Below are 17894 nucleotides of genomic sequence, written 5' to 3' on the forward strand. Positions count from 1 at the left end.
GAGATTTTAAAAGATGACAGCGAGCAAGTTCAGCAAGCGGAACTTTGTGTTATATTTCTGTCAATCTACTAATATCACAGACAATGCTTTAAAATGTACTTTTAAGGAATTCAAATGTAGAAATGTCAATATTAACCATCTACTTGAGCTACGTTGTCACCTGTGAGGACACCAAACTGTTAAATGACACAAAAGGAAAACACAAACTTCGAAAAATGCTTAAGAAATCAGGATTTATTTCAAAAAAGGGGCTCATTTTACAGCCTGATGACATATTCTCCCTCAAATGAATCTTTGACATTTTCCTTTTTTAATCAATGATATGCAATTTTATTTACATTTCCCCAAGAAGCTGTATAATCCCAGGGAAGCTGTTTCTGAACCATAACGCAGCTCATACTGACATTTGATTAAAATGCCATTCGTGGGTGTAAGTAAACATTCAATCTTTACCATGAACTGCATTAATAAAAGTAAACGCGACGACTTTGTCCGTCACTCAAAGCAAGATGAAACTGTGGATCAGGTGCAAAAATAAAAATGGCACCATCCAGGATTTACATATTCAAAACCTTCACAGTTGTAAAACAGGACTGTTGGCTGAAGAAGCCATTTTTGGCTGCTGATTAAACATCATAAGTGATCGGCGTTAGTGACCCAATCTATTTTCAATCTGAGCATTTACTTTATGTTACTGACCAGAAGGCAGAACAGGAGAGATGGAAGGTGAAGGGAGCACAGAGAGGCAGAGGTAGAGAATGAATATATGTGTCAAAAACTAAAGCGCAGAGTAGATTTTACTGTAGTAGAAACTTTGGCAGTGAATGTACCAAACTTTTTTCAGCTTAGAAAGTTACTGTAATAATAGGAAATGTGTTTCTCTTTAGGCAGAACAGTTAGAGAGCCCATCCTGTCTTAACAAAATCACACAATGTCCGTAACACAAAATCTTCTCTACTTCATTAAGTAGCGACTCTTCTCCTGTGATTTCTAGCAGCTCTGCTTCCTGTTCCTTGCAGCCGAACTGCAAATATCTGTTTTTGTCCCACTGAAACATGGGACACAATAAAAAGGATACACATGTGACCTGGTGTCAGCTGATCTCTTAAAAAAATGTTACTGGGGGACATGAAAATAAACTAATTTGGGGTTGAATGACACTTACCAACTGAGGGAGCAAAAATAAAAACCTTTCTTTACTGCAGCGCGCAGTAACTAATAACTAATTCAAGATATCACCCTTTTTTCTTACAACACAAAAGTAAATCATTATTTTTTGAGAATATTAACAGTGAAACCAAGCAAAAACAAATGGTTTACTACCAATATAATAAATACTTGATGGTTTTTACAACCATATTCTGGTTCATTTTATATTCCTGCTTGCATATCGGTCCAAACCAGGTCCGAGTGTTCATAACGTGAAGCACGGCAAGTCCTCATTTTTTCACCACCTTCTCCAGATAACCGATGAATCTTCGCAGGTTCACTTTGATGTTGTCGAGCACGCAGAGCTGCTGAGGGCTGTACTTGCCTCTTCCCTCTTTGCGAATCTAGAAGAAAAAGACAAGAAATTGTTATGAAGCCGTTTCACATCAGAAAGAATGTCTGTCGGTTTGAAACGATATGCAAGTTAAGGTATCGGAATATGTATTGAAAAGGAAAACAATGGTATCAAACCATCTCTGGTAAGCAGCACCATCTGTAAGACGGAGAAACAAAACTGTGTTCAGTTTGAAGAAACAAGTCTCTGGTACCTTGGCCTTGAAGACAGGTTGAAGTGCCTTCAGCGCAGGTAGTAACTGGATGTTTTTAGCAGCTGTCTCCGCCTCGTCTCCATCTGCGAAAACATCAAACAGGGCGTCGAGGGCCTCCCCGTTCACAACCAGGTCGGCATCCCTCGTGGCAACTTGAAGCAAGGCGTTACCGATCATCTGCGGGAGCAGAGTTTCTTAGAGGAAGAACAAATATTCAGAGGGGGAAGACAAGAGAAACGTTATACCTGTAGGGTTTCAGCAGTGCCCTTCTCTTTGGCTAATGTGCTGCCGGTGATGCCCAGAATGGCGACGGCGTTGACCCTCACGCTGACAACTTCACAGCGGGTGGCTGCTTCGCTCAGGCTCATCAGCTGCTGGGGGGTCATACACTAACGGAAAGAAAAAGCAAAACGCACAGATATAGAGCGGTCCGAAATAAAACACAGTCAACGTCAGTTAATGTGAGCAGGCAGTGCGTTTTTTTAAGACAAAGTCTAGTTCTGTGTTGCCTTTCGTTCAGTCAACAAACATGGAAATGGCTTAAAGGGGCCCTCCACTGATTTGACACCGTTGTCTTGACAAAGGGATGGCTATTCAGCCTGTACAAACAGTTGTACAATGTTTTCTGTGGCTCTATAGGAGCTCTCCCAAGTGTAAAAAGAAAGAAAACCTGATGATGTCATCGCGGACAGAACGCCGGCATCACAAACTGGAGGTGTGATGTATGAAAGGTGTTGACATTTAGCCAGGCAGGACTTTTAGCTGCGTTTCAGACAGCTTGGAACTCGAAACAATTCTCACCTCCCACAAGAAAAGGCACGATAGTATTCCACTCAAAAGTTGGAGTTCCTACTTGTAAACTCGAATCCATCTACCCAGACTCATGAAAAACCGGCTGTCTGACATTACAAAAATGGCAGCACCCGTTGGGAGAGTCGTAGGATGCGTTAGGGAATTTAATAGCATCTGAAACGCTTCAAAAAGTTTGGAGATTCAACTGGGAGGTTCCAAACGCCTGACTGGAACACAGCGGCGTGCTGCATTCACGAGCTCAGAGGTCATTCTTCTGACTTTGGTGTGTTTGTGTGCATCATGTTGGAATGTAGGAGCAACATGGCTGTCAAAAGAAACCCCGATTTGCATTTCATCGCTAAGGGCGTTTAAACAACACGATTTAAGTGACAGGGAAGCTCAAAGGGAATGATGCAACAGCTATATAATACGACCAGTCAGAAAAACATTACTCTGATAATTCCAACATCGCATGAGTTTAGCTGAAGGTGTTCAGTGGCATTGTGGGAAATGTAGGAGCTGGAATCTTCTCAACTCGACTCATACAGCTGCTCATGTTCTGACCAGTCTTTCCCTTCTCTTTTATTCCGTCTCCTCTGTGACCCTTTGCAACTTCATTTAAGTTCAATACTAAAATAGCTGGAGTGACCCTTTAAATTCCCCATAGATGCAAATGTTTAAATTTAGCAAAGGAGAGGCCAAAGTTGGGGTATACTCTGTACCTGGGAGATATTTTTGGAGGCAATCATCTGTAAGAGAGACCGCATGGCGCTGATGACGGCCTCCAGGAACTCCTCGTCTTTCGGTATCTCTGAAAACAATCAAATCGCATTTATTTAACATAAAAGTTTCTATGGATCAGATGTATTACATGCACATTCATCTTTCTCCTATCATTTAACTGTGGTTTTCACATTTCACCACAATTTTCTTTCCAAATCTTGACTTAAACTTGACCAGAGTTAGCAACATGCCCGTGTCCCTGTGTATTATTTGTAGCTTAACAAAGAAATACTACAAGTGACATGAATGCAACACCTGCTGCGCCGAAAACCAGCGTGGACAGATGCTGTGCCGCTCCCTGCAGGGCCGCCGCTCCTCCCAGAGACTCGGCGTCCATGGTGGAGAGGATGCTGTGGAGGCACGTCAGCGCCCGGGACTGCACGCGCTGCATCCTAAAGGAATCGAACAAGAAGGTCGCTTTTGTCACAGAGGTATTTTATCCAAGACTAAATCTGTGTGAAGGAGATAAAACAGCTTCCCTCTTTAAAAAAAAAATATCACATGAAGAAGATATCTTGATCTGAGTTTAGTTAAAGAAAGACCTGGGAAGAGAGAGGATTACTTTTTTATCAGGCTTCTCCAGGAGGGATTCTGATGGCACACGTCCATGGCTTCTTTCCTGGGGAATTCTGTCTTTTTGAGGACCTTTTTGAGGAGAAAAAAAAAAAAGATATTACCAGGACCATCCTCATGTTGTTGCACGAGGGCATAAAGGTGCAGATCTCAGATCTCTATGAAACTGCACAGATAAGCAATTTAGTACTTTTGCTTCAGGTAGAAGCAGGGTGGGGCTCAACACATCAATCAGAAACCAAATCTTGAGTTTTTAATTACAGCAAAGATGAGTAAAATGACAGTTAAAATGACATTCACACGCTTATCTCGACATTCTAGCACTGTGAGAGACTCTTTTTTTTTCGTCGTAAAACTGTCAGGTAAGGTGTTGTCGATGAAGCAGACAGGTATTTGCCTTTTCAGGGATGCTGTAGCTGATCAAAGCCCCGTGAACCTCCGCTGACAAACACAGAGGAGACATAAGATTGGACACTCCGTCACAGAGGCCGTCCGGACCCATGTCGCTTTCGTCGCTGCTGGACTCCTCCTCCCACTCGTCGTCGGAAGGGTCTAAACAGGCACACATGCAGAGAATTGATCGACAGCTGAACAGCAACGGATTTTTCTAGGCGCGTAAGTGAAGTCGGTTACCGCGTTTGTTGTTATAATAGCCTTTTCCGATATGCAAACACATACTGGGTGGCGGTGTCACAGGAGATGATGTTGATGCGAAGTGCCCGGGGGTCAGCACTGCTGTCCGTGCCCGCAACACTCACCGTCAGAGCAGCACATGTTGACGATGATCTCCAAGGACGTTTGCTGGGCTGTCAGCAAGGCCGTTGCCTCCCTCAGCTCCTCCTTGCCCCTCTGGACAAAAGCAAAGCAGCCATGTGAGTCAACAGCCTAACAAAACGATGGATGTTAGCACAGTTATCGCCCAGTCTGAGTTCAGCTGTCCACTGCGTAGGAGAGATCGGTTTCTACAGATGTACTCAAGCACTTTTGAACTGTGCTGCGAGTGAAACCCGCTTCGAGGGTGTCACTTTTTTTTTTGAAGGAATGAGGTTTAAGTAGAGCTTATCTGTTCGGCCAGCTGATTACAGCTGTTCCTGGGTGTGTTTGGGTTTGTTTGGCAGCGTCGTGGCGCAGAAATGCCCTCCATGTTTAGACGGCTAAACTAGAAAAAACAACGCTTGGATTGATATAACCCCCCCGTTATGCAACCGACAATATTACAGGGTATTTTGGAGCGTCACCAACAATCTTGGGGCTCTGAATGCGACTGAGATGAGGGGGACAGCTCTGTCTCGCTGAGGTCAGACTAGGGGACTGTCAGAAGGGTGGTGGAAGCCGGAAGTCAGTCCCCAGTTGAACTCACCCCCTCCCAACCCGACAGTTTGTCTGCTCTGTCAGTCTGGCTTGCACTTCAGGGTGACTCATACGCCACCTTTTCACCTGGCATCAACGCACACTTCTGAAATACAAAACTGGATCACGGAGATACATATCCCACCCTGCATCATTTAGTTGTCATCGCAATTTTTATCCACAAGAGTTTAAGCCTTGGAAAGATCTCATGTACATAACTTGTAAGGAAAGGTTTTCAGAAAAGGTCCCGAAAAAGTCTCGAGTAAAGAAATCGTAGCAAAAAGTAGCAATTAGACACACTTCATATAAAAAGACGTTGAAAGCAACTTCAAATTAAATGTCAGCGCAGACTGCAGTGTTAATAAGGACTATAGTCATGTCCATCCAAAATGCCCTCCCGCCGGCACAGAGTCAGCCAACAGCAGGACTCCAAAGTTGTCACGGCTGCTGTCGTGGCTTTTACAGGATTGTGTTACACAATCCTGTAAAATCCATGTTAATACATCTTTAGTTGCTTCCAGTTTTCCCGAACAGTACACCCTGGAGGTTCGATCTAAAAATAAACCACACCAGGGCAAGTTTATACACTTGTTAAGAATCGGTTTAATCTGTCGTTTATGTATGAACGCGTTGCTATTTATTGTCTTTCAAACCTACCTGAGACAGAGTCTTAACATGGGTATTTGTGATATTTCTGAATGGATCTCATTGTTAGTGAATGAGATTAAAATGACATGATTCTTTGAGCATTTACGCAATCCAGACCAGTTTCGGCTGGTGAAGGCACAAATCACGCTTTGGCGTCGCTGCGGAAAGTTGGCCAAAATCCTCGTTAAACCAGCTCCTTGAATAAAAACTAATCTTTCTCTGTCTTGATATCTGCCTGGTCAAGTCCAAGCTACCACTCTTACTCTCTGCTGCTACAACTTCGGTTGGTGGTGTGTCACTCAGCTAGGTGCTGCTCTCTTATATTGTAGAGGAGCGAACAACGTTCTCAGTCATTATTATTAAAGATTACTCACTAATCTAATCTACACTGCCCATTTAAAATTTTCAAATCTTATTCTGAGAAGGTCTATGTGATTCTTATTCATTACATGATATGTGGGTCAGCATCATACCTCCAATTATTGACCAACCGCCACCGACTGACAACAAAGTGTGACTGCGATCGGCCTTAAAAATGATTAACATCCGAGAACCGTTTCACTGGAAAGATGTGCGACCATGATGTGAAATGAACCGTGTTGTCTGGAGGACAAACTCTGTAAAGTAGACACTGCTCGCCGTTTAACTACCGCATTGTTTTGTTATTCATCAGCTGACATGACACAGATTTTGATACAGATCTGCAATCAGTCATTATCAGCCAGTATAACAGCGATTGCACAGAAACATGCAACCGACAGTGAAACAGGACTCATAATCTCTCCGACGAGGGCATTATACTGCGTTCAAAGGTCACTGAGGCCCACAACCTGCTGTACGCATGAAGAGGAGCACCGACACATGGAGCTCTGCATGACAGATATCACTTACGGGCAAGAGGTCAGAGAAGTCGTTATCGACTTTCGCAGATTTTCCGTTCCTCTTGTGTTTAGGCGCTTCCTCCTCCTCCTCCACCTGACCCATCTCCTCCACAGCCTGCTCCTCTACATCCGGTGCAGCTGGAGCGTTTCTGTGACGAACCTCTTCTGCTTGTCTGAGCTCAGGTATCAATGTACCTGTGTCCAGATCCAAGCACTTTGACAGGCTGGCCACCACAGCGTTGAGGGTCTGGGCCTGACGGGCAGCAGGCAGGCTGCCTTTCATGTTCCACAGTGTGCCTGACGGACGCAGCGGGCACAGTTAGAGATCAGGATATTAATTTAAACTGTATCAGTTGCAGTTCATGTTCTTTGAATGCATAAGCAACATCCACAGAGGACTTTTCTTTTTTTTTTTAAACGTCACTTTCAACTTTTTCAAACTTTTAACAAGTCCCGGTTTTCGGCAACTTCCCTAAAAAGAAGTGACAAAGTGTACCTGCAGCCAACGTCCTGAGGAGGGTGTGTGCCATGGCGGGCTGAGATGACAGCAGCACATTCTCCAGGACTCCGAGCACAGCAGTGTTCAGGCTGCACAGCAGCTCTGGGTTATCCTCAGTCACAGTGTGCAAACAGTGGGCTGGGACCAACACAAAGAGGAGAGACTTTAGAACTGGTTCATCAAAGCTCGGTTCATCAATCACAACCCCAGTTCAGTTCACATGCATGAAGTCATTCCTGTAATCTGCCACATACATTACAGAGCTGGGCGTGCCAGCGTCATTTACACATAGTCATCATACCAAAAGGGTTTCCCACGTCACACATAACTAAAGTTGGACCGATTATCGGACGAGCTGATTATCAGGGCCGATGTTCAGCTTTTTTCCGATTATTCGTTTCGATATTCTTTGTGTCCAATTGCCGATAAATACATTTGAAAAGGCACTTCTCCTTACATGTCACAAATTAAGACAATAATAACTAAAATTATTGAACAAATGCAGTAACGTGCAGGTATAAAGTAGCAGAAAATTGAAGTTTTGAAGTAATGTACCTCAAAGTTGCACTTAATTGGAATACTTGGGCAAACTGTAGTTATCTACATTCCATCAGTGGCTGTTCTAAGTTTGGAAAATAAGATTTTTATCTTAAAAACAAATGATTATTGGTTTCAGATATCAGGTATAGTTCTCTCTAGAACGTTTATTTGTGTAGCATCTTTCCCCGATGCAAAATCACAAAGTACCTTACATGAATGATTTAAAAGCAATCTTGTAATCGTTGTAATCTGTATCAGCCCTGAAAAAGCCAAGTCGGCGGATAACACAACACCTCAACACATAGTGCTGTAAATAGCTATGAATGGTAACAACATACTGCATATAAAAATGAGGCCATTAGTTCAGTATTTGTTACAGTTTGGTCAAAATGAATTCACTGTGTTAAATGTGACGACGTCGGCGGGATCGAGGGTTCATTTCCAACAAACCAGAGGTGGAGACTGTTGGTTCAGTGAGAAGACAAACCGAGAGGGTGTTGAGCGACATTCTGCTTTCTGTCACGTTTGAATGAAGTGTGATCAGATTATTTTTTTAGAGGGAGTGCGGTAGCTTTAGCGTGAGCAACACAGCGGCTCTTCCTGGTTAAACAAAAACAATCTCATTCTTGAAGCATGAAGGTCGACAGTTCAGCAGCAGAAACGAGAACTTTTAGTGGACGTGCATTGAGCTGCCTCGCATTAGTCACTTAAACGTGTTAAAACAGGGCCCAGCTTGAAAAATACCTAAATTACCCTTTGAGGAAGATATCAACTAGAGCTACAAGACTGTTACATCACATGTAAACGGCATCCAGCGGTTTCGACGTACACAGGAAACGTTTCAGAATTCAGACGCCGTTGAAATCAATCGTGACAACCAGTTAACAGTATATTACAGGGTTCGTACACATTTTTCAAGGTCAAATTCAAGCACTTTTCAAGCACTTTTAAGGGTAATTTACAAAAATTTCCAGCACCTTATCGCTGGGGTAAAATACATATCTACAGGAATATATATACTCATGATTATTTTTTTCCACTTTTTATCACAATTATGTACATTGCATTATGCTGTAAACATCTAAAATGATGTTTCATGATAGCAAAAACTTTAGAAATTAAAGGAGAACTCAAAGTTTTATCCAGAAAAAGGGAAGCCACTTGACGTTCTTCAGGTAAACTTGCCCCGGGACAAAAAGAGACCTGAGAGCACCTTGTACTTTTCTTTTTTGACATAAACTTTTATAAGCTTTTCGCTTATTCATCAAATTGCATCAAATTCACCTTCTCGTCAGCCATCCTTCTCTATTGTTACCAGGCTGCACTGTGTGATGATACACACAGACTGATTTTATTTCTCCTTGTAATAAGAAAACTACCCAGTCTGATCCCAATGTTGCCAAGACACAGAGTTATAATTTCAAGCACTTTCAAGCACTTAAACTAAAATCCAAGCACTTTTCAGACCTTGAAAACACAACGTTGAAATTCAAGCACTTTCAAGGATTTCAAGCATCCGTACGAACCCTGTATTAATTCGACCTACCAGCAGATATGGCCAGCTCCACGTTCTGCGGGTGCCGCTCCAGACACTGGATGACCACGTCCAGGAGACCCACTTTGTTGAACAGAGACAGCGCCTGGCTGCTGCTCTCGCTGGAAACACAACGCGACATGAGAAAGAGCGATAAAACACGAGTAACAGATGTGCACGGAAAAGACACAATGCATCCTGTTGGAGGGAATAATCACAGATAATGGCAGGAAGGGTGACAAAGGGTGGGCTTGTGATTATAAGAGGAACAAAGTGTGTCATTTTCTGGACTATGGAGTGAAGAATATAATGAGCCTGCATGAACAAACAGCAGCAGAATGATAGAAGAGAAACTGCATGTAGCTATGGAATGAGCCGCGGTAAACAGCAGTGAAAACATCGCAATAAAAGTTAAAAACACCGACCAGCCTGCGCTACGAGTCGGCTCACCATAGATTCCAGAGTAGGTTCACGGCCTCGTTGGCGACATCCTCCACTGCATTCTTCTGCTCGGCCGTCGACGCAGACGCACTCTCAAAACCAGCACAGCACTGTTAATAAATAAAAAAACAGGTGTGAACTGAGCCATTATGCATCCTGAAATATTCAAAATATTAACTCTATATTATGAAAAAGGCTTTCAGTCTGGAATTAATTCAGGTGAATATCGTTTGTGGTCCTTCGTGCGGGAGTGTGGGTGCACACATTATCACAAGCGGCGATCGTCTTTGCTCTGGATGCCGCGGCCGGCTCTGCAACAGCTGCTGATGAAGAGGAACTGAAGTGATGGGGTGAGCTAAAAGCGGTGGCGGAGTCTCACCTCTCTAAGCAGCGCTGTCAGAGGAGTCATGACGTCGTGCTTCACCATGTCCTCGCACACCTCCTGACCTCCGCATGCACTCAGATTCCTGTCGGGCAGAGAGCAGTCCCAGACACACACTCATCATTTAGATGGAGGAGATTCGCAGTCAAGGATGCTGGTTATGTGTGTGTGTGTGTGTGTGTGAGCAACCGTCTCATTTTGCTATCCAGTACATGAAACCTGATTTAAGAGTTCCTTAAGGAGGACAGTCAGGATCGTACTCTGACACAAAAACCAGTGTTGACTGTTAAGGCGTCGACGGTGACGACGATTATCGTTGTTGTGTAACTGTTGTCAAATGCTGTTTGTTATTGTTTGGGGGTGGTTATTCAGGGTAAGTCATAACACAAAGCATCACATCATGAAAAACAAACAGATCGTTCCTTCTTCTTCTTCCTCTTACAGCCAGAACTTTTATTGCAGCATGGCGCCCCCTGTCGAACTAACGTGACAAATACGTCTGTGCTCAATACCCACAATGCTGTGCAATACAACGCTGATGTGGTTGGTTGAAAAACTGAAAAATTACATATGAAAAAGGTTTTAATTGCTTGAAATAAAGGGTTCTACGTCTCATTTAAAACATTTTTTGTTATATTCATAATTTTATAAGTTTACTTTAACTTTTGTTATTTGTCTTGAGCTGCGACAGGCTGTTTCTAATACCGTGTTTATTTCCCCTTAACCTCTTAATGAACGCCCCTGTTTTAAGGTTCTTTTTCCAAAACGACATACCGAATTTAAAAGCATGACAGCTCCCACACAGTTTGAGACTCAGTGCTTGGTACCATTGGAAAGGTAACACCCTCAAGTTTTTTTCTAGAAGTGTAAGTGTGATTCTATGACATACTGACACAGAGTTACAGAGGTTGGAACACACGTTTTGGTTTTCGTCCAATTCAAATGTCAATAAACTGACTAAGAAATAAGGGTTCAGGTATGTCTATGGACACAGCAGACACAATAAGGCCATAGCCACAGGTCTCAGCTTGCTACACTCAAAATTTAAAGTCATAAGACTAAAAAATTGATTTTTCACAATTTTTTTTCTAAAGGCATGTCTGTACGTTTTGCTTGGGTCCTTTTTTTCCAAGAGTGCCTACTGAGATTCAAAGGCTTATAACTTGAGAACCCCTTTACCTAGAAACATAATCTTGGTCTCAAATGAAAGCTAAGACCCTGCAGGGTTTCTTGCTGGTTCGACACTTGTAGCTAGTTTTGGGTAAAATGACATGGATATTCCCATTCTATGGACTCTTGGCGAACTATGAAAAAAAAAATTGTGGCATGACGTTGTAGCTGTGGAAAAAGGGAACACTCCGAAGGTATGTAGGCATTCTTGCTTCTTGCGGTAGAGGGCTCTTTCTAATGTTGTGTCATGGTGAGTTTAGAAGGCTATTACATGGTCCGGAAATAACTTTTTTGGGCTTAAAATAATCACAACAGTCTCAGCTTTCCAACAGTGAGTATATACCGTTAAGATCTGATGCTTAAAACCATTAGCAAAAAAACTATTCGTTTTTACGAAGGGTGTTCGTTTAGTGAAGGGTGTTCCTATGTTGGAACGGTGTTCCTTAAGTGGTTAAGGTTTTTGGATGCATGTTAGAAACTGGCACCAATAGTGGCCCGTGCTGCTTATCCCAACATCAGTAATAACTTTTGATCTGAATCCACTGCAATCTACCCAGAGATTGACAAAATATAAAAACGAAAAATAGCAGGTACTAAATAATGGGACTAGAAATCAATGGCTTTAACACTCAAATATGTAAATATCTGCATGGTTTGGCATCGAGGCTGCATAATATATGGAACGATAATCTAAATTGCAGTATGACAAAGAGTTATAGCCGAACTGCAAGAAGGTGAAAATGTTTTTTTAGAATGTGTGACAGTAAAATATTTTCATGTTTTGCTGCAGAGATGAAGATTGATGAAGAACAAGAACATTTTAAATGTGAAAAAATGATCCAATCCCCTCATCGTGAATTATATCACAATCACAATATCTCATTATATCTCCAGAAATACTGGGTGTCACTAGATAAAAGTACCGTCCTGCCTTTGCAACAGCGTCAAGCTTTCTCAATATGAAATCAAAGCTGGGCCTGAATGACAGCTTGAATAAACACATTTGTGTAAAAACAGTCATACGCAGTAATATTATTGAGATTCTACTTATTTTAATGAAGTTTATTAGAACTAAAAGCACAAAACCTGTAACTGTACCTCAGTGCAGCAGTCAAATCGTGATGCTGTTTAAAAGGTGTTTTCTTGTAAATACTTTCGTTTTCCTATTCTGTGCCACCACTTCCTTCCTCATAAAACACTACAAGATATCTAAACTGTGCTTTCACATCCATGTTTGCTCACTACTCGTCTCCTTCTTCCCCACTACTTTTGTTGCCATGTTTTCTGGAAGGTAACCGACTGCCACTCGGTGGAAGAGCATGAAAAGTGCAGCAGGAGTTTGTGTCACATCAAACAAAACAGAAAATCTTCTTATATAAAGTGTTCCAGTGTAGCTGTCAGCAGCATTACTTACTTTGACACTTGAAGCAACAAAATGTAACATCCTGGAGAAAGACAATCAATCGTTTGGCGTCCAACCCAACGTGTCAGTATCTGACGATTCGGGGGATGAGACCCAACAACCAACTATCTTTGTCCACCAAGTTACATTTTGGTACTATAAATGAACCGAGCCTTCATTAATGTTATCACTTCCACCTGGATGTTTGTCACAGTGTCTGCTGTGAATAAAGTCTAATCAAGAGCGTCTTGATGACTTTCATGTGTTGAATGTTGTGACCCGAAGACGCACGTTTGTATTTTCCTGTTAACCTTCATCTTGTATCTGTTGAGGGCGACTGCTCTGCCAGCTAAATGTAGTTGCCAGAAACTTGTTGTGGATGCCAAAAGCACATCTTGATGCCGGGATGATTCCAAACCCTCATGATGCTTCTGGTAAACAACCAGACCTCTGTAGGCCGCACCGACTCACCTGAGCGCTCCAGTGGCCGTCTCTCTGACATTCAGGCTCTTGTCCAGCAACATGGGCCCCAGGCGCCTCACAGCGTCCCTCTGGAGGAAACCTGGGATGGTCTGGCTCTGCTGCACCACCCGGGAAATGCTGGCACATGCAAACTCCCGAACATCTGCACTGGGACTCTGCAGCTGGATGGAAACAAACACACAAAACACATCACACCAACTATATAAACTGAGCAGCTTCACACGTCCTCTAGAGCTCTTATGATGTGATACAACTTCTCCAGCACCAGAATGTGGAGCATCTTGCATTATGTAACCATATACAACAACATGACACGTCCAACTAAGAAATCACACATTAAAAAGTTAATACAAATCAACAGACAGATCAACATGGTTAAATCAATAAAGGGTTGTCTTCCTGTTCAATTATTCATTAAAATACTGTGGAAAAAATATATATAAAATAATCAACCAACAGCTTAAAAACAGTAACTTCGGTGAGAAATCCAGTTGAGAGTGTGTTCATACTTTCTCCAGCAGCTCCGCAGCTGGACAGCTTTCATCCCCGAGCTCCTCTTCCTCCAGGTCGGCTTCCTTCACAACGACCGCCGGCAGCCCGACGCTGTTGAACTGCGGCCGTTTGAACTTAGTGGTTTTACTTTTACCCATTTTAATATCTGTTAAAGTGCCAGCTGCGTGTTTTTTTTAAATCTCTCTGTACATTCAAGACCGACCAACCCCCGTCAGAAAACACTCTCCGGTTCCAGCCTGGTCGGAGGCCATGTGGAAGATTGTTCTCTGACGTAAAGCGCTCGTTGTTGACAGAAAGCGGAGGGAACTGTCGCAAAACGACGGACACAGCAAAACAAATGCAAAAAACAGCAAAGAGCTCATAATATGCTTATTTTCACGTTCTTGCTCTTATTTGGGGGTCTTAGTAGAGAAAATGTACATACTTACATACTAAAGAAATTCACATTATTTTTCTCATATGGTGAATTACTTCAGCATCTGTTTTCAGTGTCTTGAACTCTATTTTAGCTAGACGCCTGTTATATTGTGACGTACATAAGTTACAGAAGTAAAGGCTCGAGTCCAGACAAGGCGTCTCAAGCAGTGTTTACTGTGAGAAAGAGTTACGCCCTTTGTTGTGGACTTTGGACCTTTTAGCTGAGCAGACCTTTTACAAGTTGGATTAATCGGTTACTCTAAATTGTCCGTAGGTGTGAATGTGAGCGTGAAATGTTGTTTGTCCCAATAAGTCAGCCCTGTAATGAACTGGTGACTTATCCAGAGACAACCCTTCTGCTCGCCAAATGTCAGCTGGGGTGGAAATAACACAATAAAAAGGAAAAGCAAAACCCTAAAAGCATAATACAACATCTTTAAGATTTGTGTAGTGTACGCCAAAAATCACATAAACCAAAGGCAGAGGCTTCTCTTGAGATAAGACAGAAATAATTAAGAGACATATTTTCACCCCTCAAGTATTTATTAGGTAAATAACTTTAAAAATAGAAACATTTTGATAAAATACATGCTCAACATTAGAAACAGAAATAAACACACATGAACTCACACTGAATGAGTAAAAGATATATCAGACGATGTGAGCAGAACAGCAGCTTCGATGGTGGCATCAGCACAGCGATTCTCTTAAAAGGCCCAATCAGTTCGTTTCTTCTTTCTTCCAAACACATTCCCACCATGATGACAATATCTGCCCATGTGCTGTCACCCCTGGTGCTTTCTTCAGGCCACGCAGAGGGCTGAAGACGCCGAATGATCAGTGGCTATCGGCGAAGACCAGGCATATCGTCTGACCGCCTCAAAGAAGCTCGTGGCTACTGGATGTTCGGTCGCGGCTTGAGAATAAGCTTCCCTGTCTGTAAAATAATGGAAATCAGACAAGTGTTAACAGTTTTACACAAGATGTCTGGGCAAGAGTACAATGAAGCAGGCTACAAGAGAATCATGAACTCACATCGTCACAGGACATGTTGTATTCTGCTAAAACCGTCCGACAGCGGGCAGCAATACTGAAGGATGTCAAGGATGTGAACCAGTAAACAGCAAAACCTGAACAGTGATGAATCAAGTGCGATTAGCCAGACTTTTCCTGTATGCTCTACACGTTTTTGTCAATGTCTGGGATTGGATGTGTGATGTCAGTGCAGATGATGAATTCTAACGTCCTATTCACACGGGACTAATATCACCAGGAGACCTCATGTGATTTAGAAATATACCACCCCACATTTGTCTTTTGCCCTCATTTTAATCCTCATCTCCTAGATACAATGTCATGGCTCTGTGTAACATAAACTTTGCCTCCGATCATCAGCAGCCACACCATTATACAGGTAAGACTTGATTACCCTACTACCTGCATGTGTTACAAGTATAAATACACACTTGCAGCTCATTTAGATCAAGATTATTTGTGGCTGTACTTACATATAACAACCTTTGGTTGCTCCTAACCTTCTCTGTCATCACGTTTAAATGTCAGTATAGCTGATCTCACAGCACAGCTGTTGACAACTGTTACACATATTATGAGCTGTGATCAAATTTCTTTCTGGCGCAGTTGTCTATCAACAGAAGATAGATGTTAAATAAGAAACGCAACCCCAAATCACAAACATTTATAATCTAATCTAAGACTAATATAATCACATGACCTCTGTGTTCGTCAAAAATATGGTAATTAAATATGTGGTGGAATTTCTACTTCACAAATTATGGATGTGGCACATTCACAGGAAGATCACACAGTTCTCTGCCATTATTACAAAAGTACAAGAAATCCCAAGGTAATACTAATCCTGTGCAAATAGGGCTTAAAGTCTGACAAAGCCTTCCAACGTGCTGCTTCACATGAACGGCAAGAGAAAAAGGATACATCGATGGTGCCACAACTCGTTTGTGTATCCCAGCGAAGAAGAGAGCTATAAGAGTGATGCAGCTGATGGTGAAGAAGGGGTGATTCCACAGTGATGAAAAGAAAGAGACCTGCAGAACAAAGAGGAAAAAAGAAACAGTGCTGATTGAGTCTTTAGCAAAACATTCACCTTAACAGATGTTCTTCATGGTAACTTGTACATACCTTCTGTGTGTCGGGGTCTATTAACCAGTTCCAAGCCCCGGTAGCCGTACAAACAGACACCACAATCAGAATCACTGAAACAAGACAGGAGAATGAGACTATTGGCACCATCATGGAGTGTGTTTATCAAAACAACATGCTGGAAGTCTTTTGCTCAATATTAGCGGTAACACACACTTATGTATTTCCTGTGCTTAGTGAGTGGCAGGCTTATGATCCTTTTGTTCGATTGTCATAAAATGTAGTGTCGAAGTCATAAATAACAATACATAGGGTTTCCCCAAATAACAGATTGAGACAATAAAAAAGGTACCAGGCGAGCCAATACAGCCTGTTAGATGTGGTTTTGTCTTGATTATCCAAACATCTGTCCATTAATTTCTTTCTGTCAATGTCTGTAATCAATTATTCCAACAACTGTTACAGCTCTAGTCGCCACTGATGATTACTTACTTCTCCACCTGCCCGTTGCAGGTTGCAAACAGGAGACATACTCTGTTAGTCTTCTCTCAAAAGCCTTCAGGTCTGAAAAATAGATGGGGATGTTAAAACAAATGTGTATGTTGACCTAATATCATGGCTGCATGTCTCGTTAATTCAGTGGAAAGCTCTCTGCAGATCATGTCATGTGATTAACATAGACTCTTTACATAACTAATGTTACCCTCAGCTTTAAAGCTCAGTGTGTGTCATGCTGAATGTAACTGTGAGCATGTGAACTGATGTGAAGCCAGATGCATAACGTGAATAAAGAGAATGTGGCTGTTAATTGTGTATCGTTAAAGTTAGACGTGTTTTATGTCACACTGACTGCCAGCATAGCCTATATGACTACTTTACTTCACTGGCAAGAGAAACTAACAGACTAAACACGAAGAATAAGTGTTAGTTTATGACAAAACGAGCGTGTGAACACCCAAATATCTACTGTCAGTTAGCTAAGAAGCATGCTAGCTGTCCTGAGCAGACTAGCCGGCTAGCTTAACTAACCGCTGCGCACAGCTCTGTAAACGCATTTTAAGACGTTGGTTTTGAATTCCTTTAGTAATTAAGGCTATGCAGCTAAAACACGTGGGCCGCTTTTTGAAGAAAACATATTAATTTCATTTGTTTTCTGTGTTGTTACCTTCGGCCTGTTCCAAGGAGTTCATCTCCGCTGTGGTCCCGGCAGCCTGCTGTTGGCTGTGCCGCTACTTCCGCTCGGCTGAAGGACAGGGTGTACGAACCAATCAGCGTTGACCGTGTGCTCAGCTCTACCGTGATTGGCTGTGAGACAAATAAAGGGCGGTACACATCCTCGAAGCCCCTCCTCCTGTCCTCAGGGACTCTAGATGGTGCTGTGGCTTTGGTTCTAGTCTAGAATTACTCAGACTCTTCTCACCCTCTTATGGTGGTAAATAACATTACAAACAGACAAATAAATATAAATAAAACAACATTTAACATGCAGGAACAATACAGTTAAAAATGTATTAATGCATGTAGTTTTAAAAGCACTTTAAACTGACAGTGGCAGTTAAAGACGTGGATGGTCAATCTGAAGTTCTTCAGCATGATTATTATGTATTT

General features: G+C 42.3%; 2 protein-coding genes across 3 annotated transcripts; both read right to left on the reverse strand.

Moving 5' to 3' along the window:
* Window positions 1–214: 214 nt before the first annotated feature.
* heatr3 (HEAT repeat containing 3) lies at window positions 215–14036 on the reverse strand. Of its 2 annotated transcripts, XR_003983903.1 has the most exons (16): window positions 13745–14036; window positions 13224–13396; window positions 10178–10265; window positions 9808–9908; window positions 9370–9479; window positions 7281–7421; window positions 6795–7081; window positions 4664–4754; window positions 4303–4457; window positions 3895–3977; window positions 3588–3724; window positions 3272–3360; window positions 2003–2146; window positions 1758–1934; window positions 1191–1553; window positions 215–1160 (listed from the first exon to the last, which is right to left on the reverse strand). XR_003983903.1 is itself a non-coding variant. In XM_030415294.1 (15 exons), the coding sequence occupies exons 1-15, from the start codon at window positions 13883–13885 to the stop codon at window positions 1440–1442; spliced, it is 2031 nt and encodes a 676-aa protein (XP_030271154.1). In that variant the 5' UTR covers window positions 13886–14036; the 3' UTR covers window positions 215–1439. The 2 variants fall into 2 exon arrangements, 1 of the variants encoding a protein (XP_030271154.1); XM_030415294.1 differs by having other exon boundaries at window positions 215–1553.
* Window positions 14037–14689: 653 nt separating this feature from the next.
* On the reverse strand, window positions 14690–17660 carry cnep1r1 (CTD nuclear envelope phosphatase 1 regulatory subunit 1). The gene is made up of 6 exons (XM_030413449.1): window positions 17452–17660; window positions 16779–16850; window positions 16326–16399; window positions 16122–16231; window positions 15201–15255; window positions 14690–15102 (listed from the first exon to the last, which is right to left on the reverse strand). Exons 1-6 carry the CDS (start codon window positions 17474–17476, stop codon window positions 15061–15063), a joined length of 378 nt encoding a protein of 125 aa, XP_030269309.1. The 5' UTR covers window positions 17477–17660; the 3' UTR covers window positions 14690–15060.
* Window positions 17661–17894: the final 234 nt, after the last annotated feature.

This window comes from Sparus aurata, chromosome 4, assembly GCF_900880675.1.
Source record: "Sparus aurata chromosome 4, fSpaAur1.1, whole genome shotgun sequence".
Classification (NCBI taxonomy): Eukaryota; Metazoa; Chordata; class Actinopteri; order Spariformes; family Sparidae; genus Sparus; species Sparus aurata.

Coding starts and splice junctions, on each gene's coding strand:
- heatr3 (XM_030415294.1), bottom strand. CDS start 13,885: ATGGGTAAAAGTAAAACCACTAAGTTCAAACGGCCGCAGTTCAACAGC. Junction 7,082..7,280: donor CCTCAGGACGTTGGCTGCAG/GTACACTTTGTC, acceptor TGCGTCCGTCAG/GCACACTGTGGAACATGAAA. Junction 4,458..4,663: donor CAACATGTGCTGCTCTGACG/GTGAGTGTTGCG, acceptor GTGCCTGTTTAG/ACCCTTCCGACGACGAGTGG.
- cnep1r1 (XM_030413449.1), bottom strand. CDS start 17,476: ATGAACTCCTTGGAACAGGCCGAAG. Junction 16,232..16,325: donor TAGACCCCGACACACAGAAG/GTATGTACAAGT, acceptor TTTGTTCTGCAG/GTCTCTTTCTTTTCATCACT. Junction 15,256..16,121: donor CGAGTTGTGGCACCATCGAT/GTATCCTTTTTC, acceptor GACATCCTTCAG/TATTGCTGCCCGCTGTCGGA.